At 35.9% G+C, this 26,481-nt stretch overlaps 1 protein-coding gene across 1 annotated transcript in view; it reads right to left on the minus strand.

Moving 5' to 3' along the window:
• Window positions 1–19,614, minus strand: part of RFX6 (regulatory factor X6) — a 68,850-nt gene extending 49,236 nt beyond the window's left edge. The window contains exons 1-4 of the mRNA XM_036768534.1: window positions 19,395–19,614; window positions 18,894–19,053; window positions 13,345–13,468; window positions 8,931–8,992 (exon numbers count right to left, since the gene is read on the minus strand). Of these exons, the coding sequence (XP_036624429.1) occupies window positions 8,931–8,992; window positions 13,345–13,468; window positions 18,894–19,053; window positions 19,395–19,614 (566 nt within the window). The remainder of the gene's footprint in view (window positions 1–8,930; window positions 8,993–13,344; window positions 13,469–18,893; window positions 19,054–19,394) is intronic.
• Window positions 19,615–26,481: the final 6,867 nt, after the last annotated feature.

Below are 26,481 nucleotides of genomic sequence, written 5' to 3' on the forward strand. Positions count from 1 at the left end.
TAGGATAAATTAGGAGAGTCAACTTAGATTGTCTAAGTCATTGGTCATCTATTCACCATGTTAGGGCAGGAAGGGAAACAGAAAACAGCTAGTTTAAATGCTTCATTTTTCAGAGAGGGGAAACTAAAAGCCAGAGAGGTAAAGGACTTGTCCAGGGTTCGGACTAAGGCAGGGAATAGGCTCCAGTTCAGTGCTTTTCCCCACTATACTGATATCTCCTTAAATAAAGAGGTTCCACATTTCCTCATAGAGAGTGAAGACAAGCTACTTTATACATGTATTTTAGGTAAGGAAAAATAACAGAGACATTGTGAATGGCTGGACTTTTTAAAGCTTTAAAACACAAGAGTTTTTTAAGAAAGATAAATGAAATTATTGACCCTAAATTTTGCTCTTCTTTACTAAGAAAATATTTAAGTGTCTGATAACTTTTTTTCATTTTCTTGTGAATTTGGAAGTGCCACAATATTTCTTCTTTTCCTTTCTAATCATTACATAGGTTTCCTGTAACATATGTTCACACAGAGTTAGTGGCCCTGATTTTTGTTTACATTATACAAATGATAACTGATAAGGAAATGATGGGATTAAGCTGTTCGAGGGACTTGCAATAACTTGTTATGATAAGGCCAGCTGCCATATCAGTTTTATTAACCCACTAAATCACTGCTAATAAATAAGATAACAGCATTTATCCATCATGTCAGAAAGCTAGGTCTTGCCTGACCAAGGTCAAAAGAAATTAAAATGTAACCATCTATTAGTCTATTGTCTGTCTATAATCTTATAGAATGGGTTCAAAATTTGTGGGTTCAAATGTGAGTTCAAAGAATAAAGCTATCCCTACATTTTTGTGGGGTATTTGCACTAAGGTTACAAAAAGAAGCAAAACATAGTCCCTGTCCTCAAGGAGCTCACAGTCTAGAGGGGAGACAACAAACACGTATATACAAACAAGCTATATTCAGTATAAATAGGAAATAATTAACTGAGGGAAGGCACTGGAATTAAGAGAGGTTTAGAAAGGCTTCCTGTATAGGACAAGATTTTAGTTGGGACTTAAAGGCAGCCAGGGAAGCCAGTAGAGCTGAGGAGGAAAGGTGCTCCAGGAATGGGAGACAACCAGGGAAAATGCCTAAAGCTGAGAGATGGAGTGTCTTGTTTGTGGAATAGCCAGGAGGCCAGTGGATTGAATAATACATGGTGGGGAGTGAGGTGTAAGCAGACTGGAAAAGTAGGAGGGGGACTGGGTTATAAAGAGTTTTGAATGCCAAGAATAAGATTTTGTATTTGATTCTGGAGTACAGGGAAACACTGATCATCAACATTATTCTAAAAGCATTTATAAATCATAAAATTATGCATGCTAGGTTGCTTACCCAAAAAAAAAAATCTAGCATTCATAGGCCTGGTTTCTGCCCTCTCAAAGTGTATAAGTTCAAAGTCATGGAGATACAACCATGTGTAGAACACATAAGATAAAAACTTTCTTCCCCTAAACAATTTGTGATTCATAAATGACAAAAAGCAGGGCCATAACCACCCTGGGGGAAATGGAAGCATTCGGAGGTATCTAGCTGCAGCTGGGAGACTTGTACTCCACCTCCAGTTATTATATTTCTATATTCCTCTTTACTATATGAGTTGCTATGAGTTACAAGACCTCTAAATATAGCCCAGATGTAATAAATGACAAAAACACGAGCTGACTTTTGGTCACAGCGTCTATAATACACATATACGTCAGGTGTGATCCTCTATGAAGATTTCCTCAGAGGGGAGAATTTGACTACATGCCCAATGGTAAATGTAACTGATGATGTACCAGAGATAGGCCCTGGAAATGTAAATTCATTAGGAAACTCCAAAGAGAAAATTTCTCTGATTCAGATTAGCACATTCTTTCCATCTTGTAGCCTTAGAAGATTACTTAAAGCATTGACAGGCTGTCATTTGGCCACAGTCACACAATCAATATGTGTTAAAGGTGGAACTAAAACCCAGGTATTCCTGATTCTGAGACCAGCTCACTAGAAGGCTGTTAGGCTGTCTCACTAGAAGACTAAATTATCATCAATAAATCAAAAGTAATCAACTCTTCCCTGCCATGCTATGTACTACATTCCACTAATTTAACTGGATTTTTACTAAGCTATTGGAATTTACTAATTCAGACTTTTAAAAAATGGCAAGATTGCAAGCCCTTTTGCATCACAGAATGCATTTTACAATTCCTTATACCCTCACTTCCAGACTAGAACATATTAAGTGGCTCAATAAATATTTGACTGGTTTTGATTGGCTACCATTATGAATTTCAGAATCACAATCATTACAAAATATGAGGCAGAACAAAATAAGTATGTGACTTTTCCATGGAAGCTGATATGAGAACCAAAAGGAAACATCAGAATAAATCCATTTATATTAGTTACTATGTTAATTTCATATACAATGAATCAGTCAATCAGTAAACATTTATTAAGCACCTACTATGTGCTAAACACTATACTAAACTTTGGGGATACAAAAAGAGTCAAAAGACATTTCCTACCCTAAAGGAACTTACAGTGTAATGGAAGAGACAATAATAACCTAAAGCTGATGGTCATCAGTCTTTACATTGATTTTTCTCATCTGATGCCTCACTGTGGCCTAGAGTGACCAAGCTGGAAAGAGCACCTCAACCACTTAGAATTATATCCATCTCATATCCACTAAACTGTAAATTACCTGAGGGCAAGGCATAGTGTCCTTTTTTTAATGCCCCAGCATCCCTAGCATAGTACTTTTCACATAGTAGATACTCAATAAACATTTTGAATTGAAGTACTTTGCACATAGTAGATACTCAATAAATATTTTGAATTGAATTGAAAAGTTCAAAAGTGGATCATCGAGTTATTTTATTATTATAATATCTGATATTTATATTGTGATATAAAAATATTAAGTAACTAGGGGTTCAGTGGATAGAGTAATGGGCCTGGAATTAAGTCTGGTCTTCCTGAGTTCAAATCTGACCTCAGACACTTCCTAGCAGTGTGACTCTGGGCAGGTCACTTAACTCTGCTTCAATTTCTCATCTGTAAAATGAGCTGGAAAAGGAGATGGCAAACCACTCCAGTATCTTTGCCAAGAAAACCCCAAACGGGGTCACAAAGATTCAGACATGACTGAAACAATTGAACAACAAAGATAATAAAATATATAAAATTCTTTGTATTCATTATCTCACTATATCTTATATTTTGTGGCAAAGAAGTCATTCTTTCTATAATATTTATCACCTTAATCATATTGTCTTCATTATGTTATATATTAGGAGATTTTAAGCAAGGTAGAAGTGAACTTTTATGTCAAGCTAGAAGATAAAAAGTAAATTTCTTAGCCTCTACGGTACAGTTATTAATTACATTTCCAGTCTTATTTCATATTTTTCCATTCCTATGCAAATTCAAGATCCTATTCTCCATTTCTCTGCATATGCCATCCTCTGTACCTGGAATGCATTCCCTTTTCAACTCTTCTCAGAATTTTTACCTCTTTCTAAAGACTCTGCCATGTCCATGATATGGGGGCCGCCATGTCCGTGATATCTTTCCTGACCCATTTCATGCCTGCTAATCTTGTTCTCTCTTTTTCCAAATGACCTAATATCAGGTATTATACCTCCTGAGTAGAGTGTAAGCTCCCTGAGGGCAAAGGTTGTTTCTACTTTGCCTTTGCATTCCCTAGAACCTACTATATTACCTTGCATATAGGAATCACTTAATAAACGTTTGATGAATTGAATTGATCTTTGCATTTATATAATATTAATATCATATTATATTAATTATATTATTATACAATATATAACTATATATTGTATTAATTATATTATTATATAATATATAATAATAAAGTACATCTGACAGAGTAAATAATAAATCCTTGTTGATTAATTATAAACCTTAAGGTAGTACATAAATATGATTTGTTATGTTGTCTCCACATGGCTGTCGATGTATTTTCCTGATTATCTTTTTGAATTATTTTTCACTAAATGCACAGCTAGGGCGTGTCTACAGGGCAGCTACGTGGCACTGGGGATAGAGTGTTAGTGTCAGGAAGACTCATCTACCTCAGTTCAAATTTGGCCTCAGACACTTACTAGCTAGCTGTGTGACCCTGTGCCAGTCACTTAACTCTGGTTGCCTCAGTTGCTGATCTGTAAAATGATATAGAGAAGGAAATGGCAAACCTCTCCAGTATCACTGTCAAGAAAACCCCCCAAAAAGGGGTCACAAAGAGTCGAACACAACAGAAAAATTAAACAACAACAAAATGCAGAGATGGGGGGAGGGGACAGGAGGACATGGCACAGATACAGCTATCATACAATCAAAGACAAAGGCTGTAAATTAATTTGCAATATCAACAATAGTGAATTCAGTTTGCATGCTAATATTGTCTTATTTATTCAGATCCAATATAAGCCAGGGTCTTTCTTGCTTGCTATTATCTCCTTTAAAGAAAATATTCCTTTGTATCTTCTGACAGGGTATAAAGATGAATTTCCCAAATGTTTTTACAATAATTTTTAGCCTTTTAATTTACAATATTTTAATTTAATTTTTAAAGATTTGCCATCTTAATAACTGCAACTATCATTTTAGTGTGTATATACAGTAAGAGTGCGCATACACATTTGTGGTTAAGCTATACCCTGAATTAATTTTCTCTCTCAGGCTACAGCAACAGTCTTTACAAACTAGCCAATAAAGTATTAAATATGATACCACTTGTTGAATTAGGCTGTGTCTACACACAAACTGTCTTTGCTGAATTTAAGGAAACAACTAAACCCAAAACCTTCACTGGATTCAACAAAAATAACAAAGCATCCACTTGTTTATTTCTCCTTTTTAATATGTTATGCCAATTAAATGCCTTCATTGAATTTTTCCTTTTGACTTGATTGTTCAGATGTCACACTGACTTGATTTTAATATGCCATTAGCTGAAACTTAAAGTAGCTTGCCCACCTGTTTGATCTAAAATTCAAATGACTGAGGAGAAAAGAAGCACTGGGGTTCTGTTAGCTCTCAGGATTTTGTCTTTTCTTACTGGTCTCATCACAAGAAAACATGAACACGTGGCCTACAAGATTTCCTTCCACTTGTCTCTACTTTCCATTTTCTTAATGATTACTTGGCCTACTTCAGCCCTCATAAGTGGAAAATAATCTGCTTTGGTTTTGTGAACTGGCACAATGTTAACAGGACAACTATATGGATCCTGAATTCACAGGTGTTACCATTCAAAAAATAATGGAGACTCTTGTGGCAAATTCAGTTTTCTCCCTTAGTATTACTTCCCCTGTTGTTTCCAACTCAGCTCCAAAGACCTGAATCATTTACTTATCTATTTTGTATTTTATATCAATAATCCTTTCTACATGACACAGTAGATGGAACACTAGGCCTAGAGTCAGGAAGAGCTGAGTCCAAACCTGACTTCAATTACTTACTAGCTGTATGACACTACACAGATCACCTAATCTGTTTTCCTCAGTTTCCTCAACTATAAAATTGGGGAATAAAACCGCCTACCTTCCAGGGTTGTTGAGAGGACTAAATGAGATATTATTTGTAAACAATTTGGCATGTAGTAGGTACTATGTAAATGCTTAGTCCCTTGCATTCCCCTTCCCCTTCCCTGTCAATTTTCTTGTACCCAGCCTCCCCTTTGTCTTGCTCTTAAAGTTGAAAAACATAGAATCATACAATTTCAAAGCAAAAATGACCTGAGAGATTATCTAGTGCAGGGGTGGGGAACCCGTGGCCTCAAGGCCACATGTGACCCTCTAGGTCCTCAAGTGTGGCCCTTTGACTGAATCCAAACTTCACAGAAAAATCCCCTTAATGAAAGTATTTGTTCTGTAAAACTTGGACTCGGTCAAAAGGCCGCACCCAAGGACTTCCAAGCTGCAGGTTCCCCACCCCTGATTTAGTGCAACCTCTCCTTTTTAAGAAGTGAGTAACTGGGGGCAGCTAGGTCATTCAGTGGATAGAGCACCAGCCCTGGGGTCAGGAGGACCTGAGTTCAGAACAATCTCACACTTAGAAGCTGTGTGTCCCTGGACAAGTCGCTTAACTGTGCCTCAAAAAAAATAGTAACTGAAGGCCATAGAGTGAAACGAGTTACCTGATATCACCCAGGCTATAAACAGAAGATCTGGGATTTAAATCCAGATGTTCTGATTCCAGCACTCTCTCCTCCACATTACATTACCAGAATATGTGTGTGTGTGTGTGTGTGTGTGTGTGTGTGTGTGTGTGTGGTGTGTACACAGGTGTGTATATAAATATATATGGAGGGGAATGGAGGGAAGTAGAGGATAGGGTGCACAAAAAACCATGGAGAAGTTCATGGAGGGAATCTAAAATTTTAGAAAAAGCAAAACAGCATGAAGAAGGTTTGTCAACAGGGATTCCTCAAGTACCTACTAGGTACCAGGTACTATGTTAAGCCCTGGGGAAAATCAAGGCAAAGGGGCAGACATAGACCAGAAAAGTAGGTGCATTCATCATGTGGCAAGTTCTCACACTCCAGTGGTATATGATGGTGAGAGAGCTAGAGAAAACCCCCAGCCTTTGGTGTACCCCCTGTGTAGGATTTATGGTGGGAGAGGACATGGGGGGGATCACACTAGATGGGACTATATGGATGGATTGTGATGCCATAATCATTTTCATTGTTTAGAGTTAAGTCTGAAGCTGAAACATTCAATGAAAGCATTGTGGCAGAAAGTGCCCACATCGGTGAGGTGAAGAATCCATTAGAGTATTAAAGCATATATTATGCAAAGCAATGATAGATACACATATGCATATGCATGTGTCTATCTATATATATGACATAAAAACTCAATCTAGTCTGTTTGAAACAGATATATTCTTTTCAATCCTTTAATACTGGAAGGATCAGGTGCATCAACTGATGCAAAAAAAATCCATTATAATTTTATTTTGAAATAAAGATTTTAACTCTATCTCTATTTTCCTTGCCTTGTGTATAAAACAAAATGCTTCTACTTTATGTGGCTATATAAAGTCCAACCTCCGATTTCCATCTTCCAACACCTTTATATTTCTTCACCTTATCTAATCCTACAATGCCATTTCCTTATAGATTTTCCTCACCTCTCTAATGGTAGCACCTTTGGTTTCAGTTTTTCCTTTTTAAAATGTTGCTGTGTTAATGTATTGAAATATATCATATGTGTTGAATATGAATATATATACATATATGTATTGAATACAAATAACAGAAAAGATTTCTCTTTCTCTAATATAGCTGATAAAAAATTAGAAAATCCAGATAGTGTCTCCAATTTTCCAATTTAATTATATATATAGATAGCTCTAATACTAAAGATATTCAGGGAAAAATTGTCTTACTAAGAATACTTTAGTAAAATTACAACAAAGTTCATGGTATTACTGTTTAAAAAAAACACCTTTAATTTATATATCAAAGTCATTCATATCCTGGAAAATTTGTTTTTCCTTGCATTATCAAAATGTTAAATTTATCTGATTCACATAATCCCAGTAAATACCAAATTTACTCTGCTATCAAGGCAGAAAGAATCCAGGTTATCAAGGATGTTTTATTCTTAGGCAAAGCTATAGTACTTAGACAGCCAGGTTCCCTGAGAGCAAGACATGTTGCCTACTTCAATCTAAACAGTGAACTGTTCACTATGCCACAATGGACCAAGTTAATGATTTATCTTTAATCCTAAATGCTCCACTGAGGACTAATTGACTTGCATATGTGCCTGCCCATGAGAGCTCAATGAAACTATGAATCTCCCAGATCACAATCCTCTTGTCCATAGTGAAAGTCAGGGAACAATATCTCTCTGAGTTTGTCTTTCTTTCCAAAGTCTAACGAACTCCAGACCTTCTCTTTTTCTCCAGACCTTCTCTTTTTAATCCCAACATAATCCAGTAGCAGTCAGTCATGCAGGAGTAAATTTGTAATGAGACTCAAGTAGTTAAAAAAAAAGCTTCAGGTTTTCTACCTGTCTGGGAGTTTTCTTCCTCTCACCCAAATGACATAACCAAGAAATTCAATTACCATTTTCAGAGACCAGGAGGAAGGACAAGATTTTTTCCCCATGAGGAAAAAAGAAGGGACATGTAAGAGTTTATTCTATGAAAAAGAAAACTCCAGTTCCAGAAAAAAAAAACGAGATGAACTCTTGAAATGAAGAGTAGAGTGAATACTTTTTATAAGCCTATCGCCATCTTGAACAATTCTGCAAATCTTTGTGACACTTCATTGAGGCCTTTATTCCATGACTGAGACCCTATCCTTTGAAAGAGAAATGTAGTCTCATTCAGGGAAAGCTGTTATTAGACGGTTTTAGTGTGTGCTTGAAGATTGTCCAAAAAGTCAAGTAATCCTTCTGTGCTATTTAAAAAATAAACCCAACACAACTCTAGTTTTTTCCCAATGGAAATTTTGTCAAATGTTGATATACCAGCAATATGTCATTTGAACCATCATTTATCACCCACCAAAAGCAAGGTACTGTGCTAGACACTGCTAAGGATACTAAAAAAAAAAATAAAAAAACAGTTCCTATCTTTAAGAACCTTACATTCTACAAAAACATTTCAAGAATTTGAAAAGTAGGTGAAATTTAAAGGACGCAAATTCATTTGAATTACTACTTTTATTTTAATGAAATATTTCTTCAAAATCTGTTTTTGCCCTTCTTCCAATTCTGTAGCTAGCTAAAACCTAGCCTTGTCAACAAGAGACCATACAGTCCTACCTGGCTGATTTGCCCCTTATAAAAACAAAAAAAAATTAGTATTTTTTTCCACATATATGGACACACATAAAATTTATACATCAATGTGGCTTACTTTGAATGGCCTCTGGTCCCAAGACGCCGTGTGGTAAGGAGGGGAAATTTCTGACGAATAGTCTAAAGAGAAAGTAGATTGTTTTCAGTGTAAAAATAATAATAATAGCTAGTAGTTATAGAGCACTAAAGTTTGCAAGCTATAGATTGAGGGAGGATAGATAGAAAAAAGGAGAGACAGTGACAGAGAGAGAGAGGGGGGGGGAGAACAGATTACTTCAATTGAGCCTTACAACACTGTATTATTATTATTATTATTCCGATTTTTAAACATTTTTATTTAGTTTTGAGTTCCAAATTCTAGTCCTCCTTCCTTCCTCTTCCCCCTCCCTGAGAAAGTAGGCAATCAGATATAGGTTATAGATGTGCAATCATGTAAAACATGTCCATAGTAGTCATTTTGTACAACAAGACTTGGATAAAAAAATGAAAGAAAGTGAAACATAGCATGCTTCGGTCTGTCTTCAATCAATATCAGTTCTTTCTCTGGAGGCAGAGATAGCATGCTTCATGTATTAGTCCTTTGGGATTGTCTTGGATCATTGTATTGCTGAGAATAGCTAAATCATTCACTGTTCTTCATTAAGTAATATTTTTATTACTGTATACAACATTCTCCTGGTTCTGTTCACTATGCATCAGTTTATGCAAGTCTTTCTAGGTTTTTCTGAAATCATCCTGCTTGTTATTTCTTATAGCACAATAATATTCCATTACATTCATATACCACAGCTTGTTTAGCCATTCCCCAATTGATGGGTATCCCTTTGATCTCCAATTCTTAGATACCACAAAAAAAAGCTGCTATAAATATTTTTGTAAAAATAGGTTCTTTCCCCTTTTTTGGACATTTTTGGGATATTGACATGGCAGTGGAATTGTTGGATCAAAGGGTATGCACAGTTTGATTGTCCTTTGGGTTTAGTTCCAACTTGCTCTTCAGAATGGTTGGATTGATTCACAACTCCATCAAGGGTGCATTGGTGTCCCAGTTTTCCCACATCCCCTCCAACATCCAACATTTTCCTTTTTTTGTCATGTTAGCTACTCTGATAGGTGCAAAGTGGTATCTCAGAGTTGTTTTAATTTGCATTTCTCTGATCAATAGTGATTCAGAGAATTTTTCATATGACTATAGATAACTTTGATTTCTTTGTCTGAAAACTATCTGTTCATATCCTTTAACCATTTATCAATTGGGGAATGACTTGTATTTTTATAAATTTGACTCAGTTCTCTATATATTTGAGAAATGAAGTGTTGGAAAATTTTTCCCCCAGTTTTTTGCTTTTTTATAATTTGATTGAATTTATTTTTGTTTGTGCAATACTTTTTAATTTTATATAATCAAAATTATCTGTTTTACACTTTGCAATGCATTCTATATCTTCTTTGGTCCTAAATTCTTCCCTTATCCATAAATCTGTCAGATAAACCATTCCAAGCTCTCTTAATTTGCTTCCGGTATTACCCTTTATGTGTAAATTATTTACCCATTTTGACCTTATTTTGGTATACAGTGTGAGATGTTGGCCTATACCTAATTTCTGCCATATTCTTTCCTAGTTTTCCCAGCAGCTTTTGCCAAATAATGAGTTTTTGTTCCAAAAGCTTGAATCTTTATCATATACTAGATTACTATGGTCATTTACTATATTGTAATTACTATAATGTAATTTCCACCTAATCTGTTCCATTGATCCACCACTCTATTTCTTAGCCAGTACCAGAGTGTTGTGATAATTACTGCTTTATAATATAGTTTGAGATCTGGTACAGCTAGATCACCTTCTTTTGCATTTCTTTTTTATTGATTCTTATGATATCCTTGAACTTTTGTTCTTCCAGATGAATTTTGTTATTATTTTTCTAGCTCTATAAAATAATTTTTGGTAGTTTGATTGGTATGGCATTGAATAAGTAGATTAATTTAGGTAAAATTGTCATTTTTATTATATTAGCTCAGCCTATCCATGAGCAATGAATATTTTTCCAGTTGCTTAGATCTGACTTTATTTGTGTGAAAAGTGTTTTACAGTTGTGTTCATATAGTTTTATTATTATTACTATTTCCATTTTAAAGATGAGGAAACTAAAGCCCAGGATCACATAGTAAATATCCAAGATAGGATTTGAATTCAAATCTTCTTAATTCTAATTTCAACACTTTTCCACAATACTACCTAACTGCCCATTTTGAGAGAGAATGTGGTTTCTTTGGTGGCCACCCTGTAGCATTTACCTCAATAAAAGAAATGTTGGACAGTGAATAAAATATTTAGTCTTGAAAAAAGTAATAACGTGCATGATGGTAATAAAGATAACTACTGTAGGGAGTTATGCCTTTTAGATTTGTGTGTTCCCATGCCACTGCTACTATTTAAAAGAGAGAATAAATCATTTAGGTTCTCATGCCAAAGAAACAATCCTTGCTTTGTTTATCCTCCTGGCAAGAAGACTTGTGTTTTATTTAGCATCATTCTGTGTATGAAGTCATGTATAGCTGGAATGGATTCTTCCCAAACCCCAGACCTAAATGAACTACTGCTACTCCCAGGTTGCTGGCCCCTTCCTGGTTTCCTGTAAGTGCTTCTTGTAAACATATTAGAACAGGCATTGCATTTGGATCCCAATGATCTGTGTTCACATCCCTTCTATCGTCTACTTGTATTACTTTGGACAAATCTTTTCTCATCTGTAAAATGAGAGGGCTGGACTACAAATGTTCCTTTCAATTAAAAATCTTATGATTAGACAGAAAGCTTTCTCCTTTTAGTACTTTTTTCCATTGTTCCTAAAATAGAGAACTACCTTCCCCAGAAGAGAGAATCCTCTGTCTATAAGCAACCTTAGAAATCATCTAATTCAGTCCACTCATTTCACAGATAAGGAAACTAAAGTCCATAGAAGTCAGGCAATTTGCCAAAGATCATACAGCTAGTTATCGATGCCACGACTACATTCCAGGTCTTCTGATTCACAGTGCAATATTCTTTCTAGCATCTGAAACTACATCTTTAAGATATAATCAAAATATTGTGTCAGATATTTTTTGCAGATGTACCAACACAAACAAGTGCATAATTTTGCTCTTTGTTGGTTTTTAATACACCTGAGATCTGAAGTTTACATATTGTGAACAGTCATGTCCTTTAACATATTTGAATTTGGATTTCAGATTATATGGGATACACAATTTGAGATCCACATTTTTAAAAGCTTCTTCCGGATGTCAGAATTTTTCAAGTCTACAAAATATTATTGGAAACCTAATCAAAATTCATTTTCCCCAGGAGGTTTACATTGGTTTTTGATTGTAGAGATAGCAATGAAATAACAGGACTCTAACATTTCAGTGTGTCTACCTCCCATTGTAAACAAATTTATAAATGTGGTAGAGAGTATCTTATTTTAAAAAGTGAGGAACATCAAGCAAAATCACATGAAAAGCTTATAAAAGTTTAGGAGTTTTTAGAGTAAGTGTATATATAGGAAATCAAATGTAAATATGAGGGGAACTTCCAGATAAATGCAATATTTAAAATTATTTGAAATCTCTAGATAGTTGCAACAACCTAGCTGGGCAGCTAGGTGGTGCAGCGAACAGAGTGTAGGGCCTGGAGTCAGGAAAAACTAAGTTCAAATCCAGACTCAGACACTTACTAGCTGTGTGACCCTGGGTAAGTCACAACCCTGTTTGTCTCAGTTTCTACCTCTATAAAATGAGCTGGAGAAGGAAATGACAAACCACTACAGTATCTTTGCCAAGAAAACACCAAATGGGGTCACAAAGAGTTGGACACAACTGAAAGGAATGAACAAAAATAGGGTTGTTAATATTTCATGTTTGAGGAATTAGGTACTTATCTCCACTCTCCACTTTGATTTATAGTTGTAGACATATGCAGACATAGTAACCATAAAGAGAATTTTAACAAATCTCTCTTTGAAACAATATACCATACTTAAAGAAACTTATCTAGAAAACAAGGGGAAGGATTTGGGAACATCCATATTGACTTCTTTAGCTGCCTTACCAACTGTTCATCAACATTTCAGTATGTCACAAATCTAATATTGGAAGGAACCTTAGATTCTCTTAGTCCAACTTCCTCATGTTATAGATGAAGAAACCAAAAGTTACTTTAAATGACTTCCCTAAGGTCACAGCATAGTCATCAGAGATGATATTTGAAACAAGATATTTTGACCCTACAGCCTTTCTTCCACTGCCCCATACTGCCTCAATTCAGCTAAGCAATTTCCAAAAGAGAAGTATCAGTGCACAGCTATACTTGAAAGGCCTCATCTATGCTCATAGAATGTTTTAAAATTTTCATAGGTAGGGTGCTATTAAATTCATTAAATGATACAACATTTGATATACACAATTATGAACAAAGTGTGTATCTTACCTTCCCAAAAGTGGCTGCACAGGCAGGCTCCAATTTCTCTTTCCTGCAGAAATCCAAATAGTGTGCATAAAGGATGCACCGTGGTAAGCACACACCTTCACATACAATGTAATTTTCTTCAAGCCTATAAAGAATAGTAATATTGAAAAACACCTATTACTTTTAATTATTTTTCCTATTTCTTCTTTTTTTTCTTATACATAGGATCATGTGGCTATGGTCCACTTCCAGTGTTGCTTAGAAGAGAGATACTATTCAGGGATACCCTTGGGAAAATTCCATTTTCAACAATTCCACCTGCTCATTTTACAGATGAGGAAATGTAGGTCCCCAAAGGTGACTAGGACTAGAATGTTAGTCATTATGGCTATGAAGAAAGCCTCTTTTCAAAATAGTTATCTTCAAATTCATAGCACAATCTTCAACTCTAATCAGAAATACAGACGATATTATGGTCTAAAAATTATGATACTTTTACTTCCTTGAGAGATATAAACTAGGATGCTTGCTAGAGACTCATTTGTTTTTATGGCATCTAGGTGGCACAAAGGCTAGAGTGCTGGGCCTGCAGTCAAGAAGATCTGAGTTCAAATTCTGCTGCAAGTCACTACCTTCTTTCTGCTTCTGTTTTCTTGTCTAGGGATAAGGTCAAAGGATATGAATTGGAAGTTTTCAGTGGAAGAAATCCAAGCTATCAACAATTATATGAAAAAAGTTCCAAATTATTAATAATTATAGAACTATAAGTTCAAATTAAAGTTATTTTGAAGTTCTGCTCCATATCTGTCATATTGGCGAAAATGACAAAAGAGGAAAATGACAAATGTTGAAAGTCTTGCAGAAAGACAGGCACAGTATTCCTCTTGTGGTAGAGCTATAAATTAGTCTAGCCATTCTGGAAAGCAAAGTAGAACTATTCCCAGAAAGTTCCCAAACTGTTCATACCCTTTGACTCAGATATGCCTCTACTAGATCTAGCTCCAAAGAAATTTTTTTAAGTAGAAAAGTTTCTATATATATATAAAAATATGTGTAGCAGCTCTTTTCATGGTAACCAAAAAACTGGAAACTCAAGATATGCCCTCCTGCTAGGGAATGGTTCAACAAATTGTGGTATATGATTGTAATGAAATGTTATTGCAATATAAGAATGATGAAATGAATAATTTCTGAAGAAACTTGAAAGTCTTTATGAACTGATGCAGAAGGAAGGTAGCAGAACCAGAAGAAGAATTTATATAATGATAATAAAGAAAAACAACTGTGAAAGATTTTCAAACATTGATTAGCACAGTGATAAATCAGGGCTCCAAAAGACTGAACATGAAACTTGCTTCTGTCCTCCTGACAGAGGGGCGATGGACTTAAAATGCAGAAAGAGATATACATTTTCAGACAGGGCTAATGTGGGATTTGTTTTACTAGATTGTAACTGCGTATTAACGAATCTGGTTTTTAGGGATCTTTTAATTTTTTCAATTCAGGAGAGGAGTAGGAAGGACAGACTTGAAAAATAAAAATAATAAACTATTTTAAAAGACATGTTTTTATTTTAGGTTTTATATTCCACAAAATAATAATAACAAAAATAATAGCATGTATGTATTATTCTAAGGTTATAAAGCATTTTACATATGTTATCTCATTTGAGTCTCAGGACGATTCTGTGAAGTAGATGCTATCTTTATTCCCCAGATTAGGAAACTGAAGCAGAAAGAGGATAAGTGAGTTGCAGGAGAATTTGAACTCAGATCTTCCTGACTGCAGGTCCAGCACTCTAGCCATTGTGCCACCTAGCTGCTATTTTTTAAATGCCATAAAAACAGCGAGCATCTTGATTTACATCTCCCAAGGAAGTAAAATTACCATTACATTTAGACCATGACATTATCTATACCTCTAACCAGGGTTGAAGAATGTGATAACTATTTTGAAGAAGAGGTATTTTCCAGAGTCATGGCAGCTGGGGATCAAATCCTGGCTCTGCCACTTACTAGCTTCATGACCTTGGGTAAGTCACCTTTAGGGACCTCCATTTCCTCATCTGTAAAATGAAGGCATTGGACTAGATGACCTCCAAAGTCCCTTTTCAGTTCTAGCTATGTGAGCCTATGACCCAACAACTTTAAAGATTTTCTGGACTTAAGAATGGCCAATACTTGCATCTCTTCCTTTTCTTTTCAAGCCACTGAAGGGGTTATTTCACATTTTAAAAATAATAGAATAGAAAATGATTAATTAATTTACACATTAAATCAAAATAAATTCATGAAGTTCTACTCTGGATGGATATTGATAAATTCTCACGTTTCCTTATAAGCAGTGTGATGCATTTCTGTTCTAAAATAGCTTGTTTTCTAGGTCAATAAAATGTCCTATAGAGGACTCCAAATGTAAAAAAAAAAATTAATTTCAGTTCTACATAGTAAAAACTATAAATGAGCATTTTGATAACTGAAGATGAGTCAGCTATATTTGAACATTAGCTGTTACATGAAGAACATACAGATTCAAGGGGCAGTAGAGTGTTCAATGCACTGGCTCTAAGCTTAGAAGACATTTAAATCTCACCTCTCTAATTTACCAGCTGTATGACTTAACCTCCCTGTTTCTCAGTTTCTGTGTTTGTAAAATGAGGGATGACACAGTAGATAGACCACTGGGTTTTGGAATCTGGAAGACTCCTTCCTGAGTTCAAATCTGGCCTCAGATACTGGCTGTTTGACTCTAGAAAAGTCACTTAACCCTGTTTGCCTCAGTTTCCTCATCTGTAAAATGAGCTAGAGAAGGAAATGGCAAATCACTGCAGTATCTTTGCCCAAAAAAAAACCAAATGGATCTATGAAGAGTCAGACATGACTGACATGACAAAGCAACAACAAAAAATGAGGGAACTGGATTAGATTGCCTCTGAAAAAAAATTCAAGTGTAAATCACAGAACTTCTGATAAAACTCTAAGATTCTATTTCCAGTTAAACTAAAAACTCAATATAAGGGCAGGGGGAAAAAAAATCACTTAAACCAGTAACTTAGGGTGGGCATAGGACCATGGCTTTAGAACTAGAAGGGATCTTGAAGATCATTTAGTCTGATCACTTCAGGACAGGAGATATCAAGTGACTTGCCTAAACTGGCAAAGGTTGTATATGGCTGAGCAAGGATTTGAACCCAGGTTTCCCACTCCAAAACCAACCCTCTTTCCCGTATACTATGTTGCCTCCTTAAACTAATAAGTTAATAATATCTATATTATTATAAAAGTAGCAGTATGGTGGAATAATTCAACCTCCAATAGAATGTGATGTCCCCAAGAATTCAGATCTAAATTTTTTATTAGCTTGGATGAGAAGTCAGTTGTGATATTCAACACTCTTTCGTCTTTTAAAAAAATCATTTGTAACTGGGTTGAAAGATAAAATAATGTTTGCTTTTCTGCATAAAAGCAAAATAGTTCAATAAAAGTGATGAAGGCAGTCAATCAAGCAGATTTTTTTTTTTTGCCAAGGTAACAAACCAATGCTTCTCACTCTGGTTTTGTGATAATCCGGAGTATAAATAATGGTTTATTTTAAGTTACAAAAATTTCTCAGAAATAAAAGCAATTTTAATTCTTTTTGATGAAAAAAATGTCTTTTATCAGGAATCTTATGGTGAGAAATGGGGGGGCAGATATTAAACTATAGGAACCTTTTGCCTTGCTAAAAATGATGATTATACAAGCAGATATATCTTTAAAATGACTGGCACTGCAAAGGCAGAACATCTAGTTCATGGATTGAATTTTTCTCTTGTTATTTGTTTGTTTTGTTGTTCTATAAGCATAATTTCTGTATTCATAATTATTTAAATGTGTGGATAGCAAGTTTATTTTTAATTATTTGGTATGGAATTTCCTCTTTAATCCAAGCACAGATAGTTATGTAATAACTAAAGTTATATATCTCCACTCTATACGAAGTAAAGAATTCATAAGAAAGCAAAATACTTTTTTCCCATCCATATTAGGTTAATATCCCAAATGAAAATAACTTTGGCCTTAATTTTCCAGACAATTAGCTCAAATATCTACTTCAACTTGCTAATACAGACCTACTCAATTAATACATTAGTATCTGAAACATCAGGATACATCAATATGTATCTATATGTTTCTTCCATCTAGCATAACTCAAGATGGTTAGTATTTTTGGTTAGTATTCTAGTTAGAATTTCTATTTGATAAAGTCAAACATGTGAGTCACAGAGCCACAAAATTTCAGTGTAGGTAAAATGTAGTTGCTTTTGTAAAAAATGTACAGTTTGGATTTTTTATATAAAATGTGAAGAAAAGGTTAAAATACAACTCATTTAAAATGTTTCATCTTGATAAACATACTATTTTCTTTAAGCAATAAAGTCTTTTTATCCCTTCTAAACAAACCATTCAGGCATGTTTACTGTAGAAGTTTATTGAGCATACGCTTTAAATATGGATTCTTGATGGCACTGGAAAGTAAAAAAGCTTGCTCAAGAAGTTCTAATTAGTTAGAGTGATGTAAAAGAAGAGTATAGGTATTTTATTCTATGATCTTTTTATATTATTTTCCTTACTTTCATGAACTATATTCCTCTAACACGTGGTGTTGATCAATTTTTAAAGTCGTCACTTATTCATTCTTTTGGGGTATGATTATTACAGCTAAGTGAATTTATATTTAGCAGTTGCTTCAGACAACCTAAATACATTTCATCACTTAATTAATAGGAAGAACTTCAAAAGAGGATCCTAGATTTAAAGGCAGAAAGGACTTTAGAAATAATCTAGTTCAGTCTCCTAATTTTTTATGATGAAGAACTTAAGGTTCAAAGACCCTGACTGGCTTCTCCAATGTTACACAGACAGTAAATGGCAGAGCCTAGATTTTAACCCAGGTCTTTGACTCCGAATCTGCACCATGTTAACTCAATCTCAGTGAATGTCTCCCCCCATCCCCCTTCAATCTTGAATACTTTCACTTTCAATCCCATAGGCCATCTCTAATTTTTCATGCTAGGGATGCAATTAATAGTCAATAGGATATGTAATATATATCCTATAACATATAGGATATAATATAAACCCTGCTACCTAAATGATCATGTTTATAAACAAAGGATAACATATACTATTTAAAATGAATGCAGACTGCGTATTTTGGTTATTTCATCTGTAAAACAATTAAATGATGCAGGATTAAGCAAGATAAAAGCAAAAAAACTCAGTTTTCTTAATGATAATAACACCTAAAAATATATCTCACTTCAAGTTTTCAAATATGCTTAAATTTCTTGCTTGCATTCAAAACTGAAAAAGTGAATTTTCTCATGTTTATATTGCAAATCACTTTTGACTTGCCTACTTCTGCTCTGTATTAAAAAAATGATAATTTTTAAAAGATAACTAGAGTTATTCTGTTTAAATTGTGCTCTCAAGATGTTCTTGAGCAGAAAAAGTAAAAGAAAGGGAGACATTGGACTTTTGAGTAGTACAGATGCGTAAAGGTATACCTGTACTCTATAATCTCCTTACCACTGCAGAGTGAGCTGAGTCTGTTTCTTTTTATCTTTCATGATCTGGGTGATGGTTTTTTTCTGGGACAGATGTGGCTCAGGCGCTTTCACTTTATTGTCTTGAATATCCGCGTCCTCTTCGGATGAGGAAGAAAGGTGATCATTGCTGAGATGCATTTCTGATTGTGAAGAAAAGCACATTTTGAAAACTCAAGACAAGCATTTCATGACACCAATTATTTGACTTATAACTGGCTAATTTCCTCAACTGGCATGTCTAGTAATTGCAGACGATGATAACTCGCTAACACGTCACACTAGTTTAAAAGCATCCATCTGCAGTATATAGATGCATGCATGCACAGATACCAAGAAACATATGCTAGATGCATCTGATCCTCTATTTGCAACATTATGCAAATACGTCCCCTGTTCTTGCTGAGATAACTCCAGGTTCCCCTGCACCGTCAAGTACTAGTCTACTACCGAGGTCCCAGTAACATCCCTGTAAGGAGCTCACCTGCTTTGATTCCCACGGACAGCCCCGGCTCCTCTACTTCCTCCCCGATGCCCCGAGAATTTACAGGCTGTCCTTCCTCGGGATAGGCAAGCAAGCCCTTGGCCAGCAGCTCTACGTAGCATCCCTCCTCTTGGAGCCCAGGAGAAACTTTTGGGGAAGGCTGCCCCTGCAGGAAGGCGCCCTCCCGCTCCGGGACCTTGGCCGTCCTCTTCATGGGCATAGTTCTTCCTCCCCAGAGGCACAACGGGCGCCCATACAGACAACTACAGCTCTGGGACCCCACGAGATGGGTCCGTGGGCGGGGGCAGGGAAAGGGGCGGGGACTGGGGTGGGGGAAGGAATAGGGTGCCGGGTGGGGTGGTGCGGCTTCGGAGAGCGAGACTGGTGACCTAGCTTGAAGGAGTCCTCCAGGAAAATTGGAAAAAAAAGAAGCTTGTCTAAAGATGGGAGGCAGCTGCCTTGAGGACCTCCCAAATGAATGAATCAAGTTCAGTCCGCCAGGGAAAGGGGTACAGGCTAGCTACTTAGAAATTAGTCCTGCTACTACTTTGGAGGTCTGCGCCCTGCAGCCAAGAACGGACTAGGGGCTGGAAAGAGATAGCTACACGTACACATCACTTCAGGAGTCCTTTATCTGTCTGGGGAAAGATGCCTGACCTGACATGTACACACTTTTTGTTGGTGCAGAAGTCCCAATCCAGGCCGGAACAATTAATTCACATCCCCTAATGCTCTTTTCCCTCTTCCTAATCCTCTTTCTTTTCCTCAGATGACAGAATTTTTGAGCTGGAAGGAACCTTAGAGACTATCTGGTTCAACCCTCTTTCTCCCCTTCTTTTTCTCCGTGCTTCTCTTTATTCTTCTTTCCCTCCTCTTCTCTCCTCTGCCTTTCCTCCCTTTCTTTCCTCCTTCTCCTCCTCTTTTTGGTCTGGCCCCCCAAAAACAGAGAGAAAGAGAGAGAGAGAGAGAGAGAGTTAATCACACTGGGGCCAGCCAGACCGAGCAGGGGAAACCCTGAGTGAAGTCTTACATCCCAGGGATCCACCCTGCTCCTGCCCCAGGAGACATTAATGATTAACTTGGAAAGACAATTATTTCTGATTGTGTGGGTTGCTGGGGTGGGTGTCTCTGGTCTCCGAGTTCCCTACCTAATTCTGCCCTGGGGCGATCATTGTCTAATCTTTGACTTAATAGGGGGCCGAGGAGGGAGCGGGGAGGGGGGAGGGGGGAGACTAGATGATCTGTAAAATCTTTTCCTGATCTAATTTCCTGTGAGTATATAATATCAACGTCCTTTTCTGTTTTTCTACGATTTTCTGCTTCTTGCAATGACGTAAGAAATCGTTTAAGGGATTAGATGATTTCTGCCTTTCATTCAATTCGGTTTAATTCAACTTAATTTGATTCAACGAGCTTAATGGAAGTGCTAGATAGGTGTCCTGGGTGGCACTTCATCTCACTTTCTCTTGGAAAGAGGAGAGTCTTCTCTGCCTGACCCCGGTGTGTATAAGGATGAGGACAGGACCAGAGTGTGTAAGGATGAGGACAGAGTGGGAAAAGATGACAGAGTTAAGGTTGGGATCATAAACAATATTCCTCCAAAAATTTGTGAGTGATTTCTAAGAATGAACACCAAGGTCCACCTTGGAAGAGAAAATAAGTTATACCAAAACCTGAAAGGTGTATGTGTGATGATGTGCTTGTATGTGCTCTTATGGCTTAGTATACATGTATACACATGCATGCATGCATGCATACATATGTACATACATACATGCATACATGGAGGATTAGTCCAATCTGCTTGATTAAAGAGTTATTGGAAAAGCATGTTTGCCAGACTATACGCATAGATGCCCCAAACTTTTTTGCCAGCTGCTGGCAGAACCAGAGCCATCACTAGCTCAGAGCAATAGAGTCAAACATGCAAAGTAGCACTTTCCTTCCTCCAATAACTGCCATCCTTTTACTTCATTTAGCTTTTCCTAGCTGACTCACACAGTACAACTGCCCCTGTGCACACACCTTCCTCTTGTGGCCATGATACTAAGGCCCACCTCCCCCACCCCTCACTCTTAAAGTGATAGGGAACCAGGAACTCTGGGAGACAGGGCATCTCTTCAGGACTTCACCTACAGCTGAGCTATCTTGTGATCTACCTCGTCCACCTACCACAGCTGCTTTTGCTATAAGTGAAAGAATTCCCACCAGAGCGACCACTTCTTCCCTTCAAGATGCCTCCCTAAATCTTTGCCTAGCAGTTGGTATCTCAATTGGTACCAATTGCTTTAGCAACTTAGTATGTTCCCTATAAATTCATGTAAAAGCCTCAAAGTTTTTGTATTTAGTGAATTCTAGCACTGATATATGTTAACATGTCTTCCTCTTTCGAGGAAACAGAACTTTGGAGGTGGAAGAAACCATAAAGATGATCTATTCCAACATATCCTCCCTTTACAGATGAAGAAAGCACAACCTGGAGAAAGTGATTTATTTTGTACAAATCACAGTTTTTAGAGATAGCTAGATCACTCAGTGGATATGGTTCTAGGCCTGGAGTCAGGAAACTCCAAGTTCAAATTCTGCCTTGGATACTTACTATTTGTGTGACACTATTTAACCTCTGTTTCCCTCAGTTTCCCCTGCTGTAAAGTGGGGCTAATAATAGCACCAACCTCCCAGGATTGTTGTGAGGATCAAAGGAGATAGTATTTCTAAAGCACTTAGCAGAGTGTCTGGCACACAGTAGATGTGGTATAAATGTTGTTATTGTCTGAAGTAACATAAGATTTAGATATATTCTCCTTGACCCAACTACCCTTTGACTATGACATATTAAGCACAATAAGGGAATCCCTTTTCTTACTGCATCTATACATGAAGACTATGTCCATTGCATCAAGATCAGATGAAAAGTGAAAATTTGAGGGTTTCTTTGTTCATTGTTGTTTTCTTTGGCTCCCAGGAGTCAGATACTCAGATTGGTTAGAATTTTTGTTTCTTTTTGAAGTAACTGGAGGTTCTTCAGATGTCTTATAAATGGTTCGTCTGGTGTCTTATAATTTGAGGTAAATATGTGAAATTACTCAACTGATATTGAACCTTTAAAATTATGTTGCCCTAAACTGAGTTCAGCTATTCAACCAGATTATATCTGAAATTCTAGGTAGTTCATGGAGGAAATCTGGAGAGATGAAAGGTGGGATTATTGTAATAAATTTTATTCTCTAAGTATCATTAACTAATGAACTGAAACAATTAACTAATGAACCAGGCATTTCTGAGAAAAAGAAGTAGATTCTATGCATAAACAATGGGCCTACATCAGGTCTTGCTTACATGATGTCAAATCAAGGGATGGTATTTTAGAAGTTAATTATAAGGTCATGAAACGAAAAGTAAGTTCAGTATTACAGAGGTAATATTGATATATGTTCCACTTCCCATATGACTTTTTGCAGACACTGCTTTGAAGAGTGTGTGTATTAGAATTTACTAAGTTTGTCTACAAGATGCCAAAAAATAAAAATAAAATAACCGTCTTATTGGGAATTTCATACAAAGCAATCAACTAGATATTTTTGTTTTTAAAATTCCAAGTAACTAATTTCACTGATTTTTTTCCTACACTTACACACACACGCACACACACGCACACACACACAAATCCAGCCTAAGAGACTCTCATCTAATCTGCCATTTAATGAAAGTATATTCTAGTGCATTTTAGGATAAGGAAAATGGGCAATGGAAATACTTTCGGATTTGGAATCAGAGAACTTAGGTTGAATTACCAGCTTTGCCTACTGGCACCCAGGTGACCATGGACATCTATAAAAGGAGAGAACTGGATCAGATGATCTCTAGGATCCCTTTCAGATCTAAACACATATATATGTATTATGTATATGTGTGTGTGTGTGTGTGTGTGTGTGTGTGTGTGTGTGCTAGATTTGATCTAAAAGGACAATCTCAACATTTTAAAAAACACAATTTTAAATCACTTTTGAGTGACGAAAGGGTGTAACAGAAAGACAGTCAGTCAGTCAATAAGCATTTATTACCAAGCACAGAGTTCTTAGAGCTTAACCCTCAGCAAAGAACCAAATCTCTTCTCAGTACTAGGCTACAGGGAATAACAACCTTCAAGTATCTATATAAGAAACATGTGTTTTATTGAGATGTAGTTCAGGATTCCAGTTTCTTAACTAGCTCGTAAGCTCCTGCCCTACAGTGAATGTTTTCCTTTGTAGCTTATTCCGCCACCTGATGAAAATACTGTTGAATGGATTAATCTAATTTCTTTCTTTCTGGGACTTCCCTTATGAGAATACATAACATAGAAGACAGAGCAATGGAATTAAAGTCAGCAGACTGGATTTGAGATCTGGCTCTACCAAAATGACTCTCTTAACTAATTTCCTTGTCTGGAAAATGAATGGGCTGGACAGTGTGACAATACAAGGATCCTTTAAACTCTGAAATGGTCTGCTATTTTAATTAGAAAAACATTAACAATAATCAAAGTGCAATTTATTTTCCTTTTTTCATACTTTGATAGATCTGTCTATTCCCTTAAGTGGGGCAAATTGTGATCCAGCTGTATCTTCTCAACCCATGAAACAAAGAGAAATTGTTTATGTTGTTTTTATAAGGCAGAAAATTGCCAATTGGATATGTGAATATGTGCATAGATAGTACATTAAAAGACTTTGGGAAAAAGTAATATTGCTCTTATACTGTTTTCTATGAAAAAAGGGAGATGAAGAGTGCATTTATAAATTCCCTTTTAATTGACTTAATATAACATTGTTCTTTTCATTAATGTAAAGAATTTATTAAACAGCATATGATTATTAAAGTAATGTTTTTCTTTCACATGTAAATGACCACCTACTGTTCCATCCAAGTCCAGTGAAAGACAGTCTGTTGGTACCTCTTATTTAATATAAAATTAAATTGATTTGTAATTATAAAGAAAGAAAAATGGTCAGACTTATGCAGCACACAAAAGTAAATAATATGCAATCTTATGAGTACATGAGAACTACCCTTTCATAGCCACAATGATCCAAATGAATGTCTAGTCATAATAAATATATGTCATATAGGAAAATCATTTCAACTATATTAAAGGGATAAATTACATTACCTAAATCTGGGTTATAATGTGTTCATTAGGAATATGAAATGTTTTAATCAAAAGTAAATTTGAAATTAATTTCATTTCTATCAACAATTGAGATCAAAAGTGACCACCAGGTACTAGGTCATTTTCCATATATAGATAGGATCTTCCTACAAGTAGACCATTTCTCAGTAAAACCCAGAACCCATCTGTGATGAAAGAGAGGGAGTGGTGAGCAAGGAGAACCATACTGTCTCCATGTGGTACCCAGAGTGAACGGAAGAATGAGTTCTGACTCATTAGATCAATCTACCCTGTCTTTTCTGAGTTGTTGCAGCCTCAGTCAGAACTTTATCTACATTTTAATGTTATAAACAAAAATTTTCAATTAAATAAGAAGTGTTATGTTGTGTTGTTTGAGAAATAACTGGTGGGAGAAAAAAAATCCAATATAGGCCAAAATAGCCCTAAATAGAAAAATCTGGCTTGTCTGATTGAATCAAAACATACAATTGATTCAGTGTAGTTGTCTCATGTAAACCCAATCAGAAAATACCATTTTCTCCCTGGAAATCCCGTATTCTATTTTTACATAGGTTCTGTCTTTGCCTATACGTGTATATGTGTTTTCAAAGTGTTAAATAAACTACTCAACTCCAACTAGACAAGTGAAACTTAATTTGGCAGAGGTCATTTTAATTTGAAACTTAAAATAGAATCAAATTGTTTAAATATGTTTATATATCTATATAGAGAGATTTCATTTATTTATTTATTTATTAATAGTGAGGGGTTTTAGAAATCAGCTAACAAAGAATTACTAAATTGTGAATGATTCATTTTAATAACTGATTTTTAATTGCCTCCTTTGTTCTGTAATCACCAATACAGTTCCATAAAGATGACTTCTAGAGCTGGGGTTCAAATCCCAACTCTGATGCACAATACCTATGACACCCTGGGCAAGTCCTTTAATTTCTCGATGCTTCTGGCAACTCTTTAAGACTCTATGTTGTAAAGCAAGTGCTGAGTTGCATAGGTAGAGGGAAGTCCTCACTTTGAAGTTCCCTACACTAATGAAATCACATACTAGGTTTAAAAAAATAAAAAAGATTCTCCCTTCACTTGGACAGATCATGTTTGCCAAATGAAAAGCTGGTGGTTAGATTGGTGTGTGCTCTTAGAACAATAACAATAGCTTACCTCCATCACACTTTAAGATGTTTGAAGTGATTTGTGTACATTATCTCATTTGAGCCTCATGACTATTATTTAATTTTATTTTATAGTGGAAGAAAGAGATTCAGAGATTTTAGATGATTCATGCTGTCATATAGTTAATCTCAGAGGTAGTATTTGAAACCATTTCTCTACTGACTGTAAGTTCAATGTACTTTCCACTATCCCATGATGCCACCCAAATATCTATCAGGCCAATATTTCAAAAGGCCTGAAAGATGTTGCTGTGAGCACTGATAGTACATTCATTTGGCTAGAATATGGTGCCAAGGAGGCCACTGGCTCAAGTCTGATGCCTACATGAGTTAGTTTCATTCACTTAATGGCCATAGACTATCCCCTTTGCTCTAGGTCAGTATCTTGCAATCAATTCTTCTATTTGCTTACTTTAGGGTACAGGCAAGAATATGGATGTGTCTCAGCATGAATCTATCTGCTAGGAAAACAGTTCAAAGGACATATTCTGTGATAATGGGGCACTGCAATTAACTAGACAAAAATTAGTTACATGTTTCAAAACAAATGAGTAAAGATTTTTATGTGGCTTTCTGATTATTCTATTTTAATTGCCATTCCCAAAACATTTGGAGGAGAGAAAGAAATAGATAAAAAGAAAAGAAGTGAACTTTTGAAGCAGCAGAGTGGTACACAAGTATGCCTCTACTATATAGGATATGATCTTACCACTGTTAAATGAATTGAATCATTGTTATCCTGTAT

Source organism: Trichosurus vulpecula, chromosome 7 (genome assembly GCF_011100635.1).
Source record: "Trichosurus vulpecula isolate mTriVul1 chromosome 7, mTriVul1.pri, whole genome shotgun sequence".
Lineage (NCBI taxonomy): Eukaryota > Metazoa > Chordata > Mammalia > Diprotodontia > Phalangeridae > Trichosurus > Trichosurus vulpecula.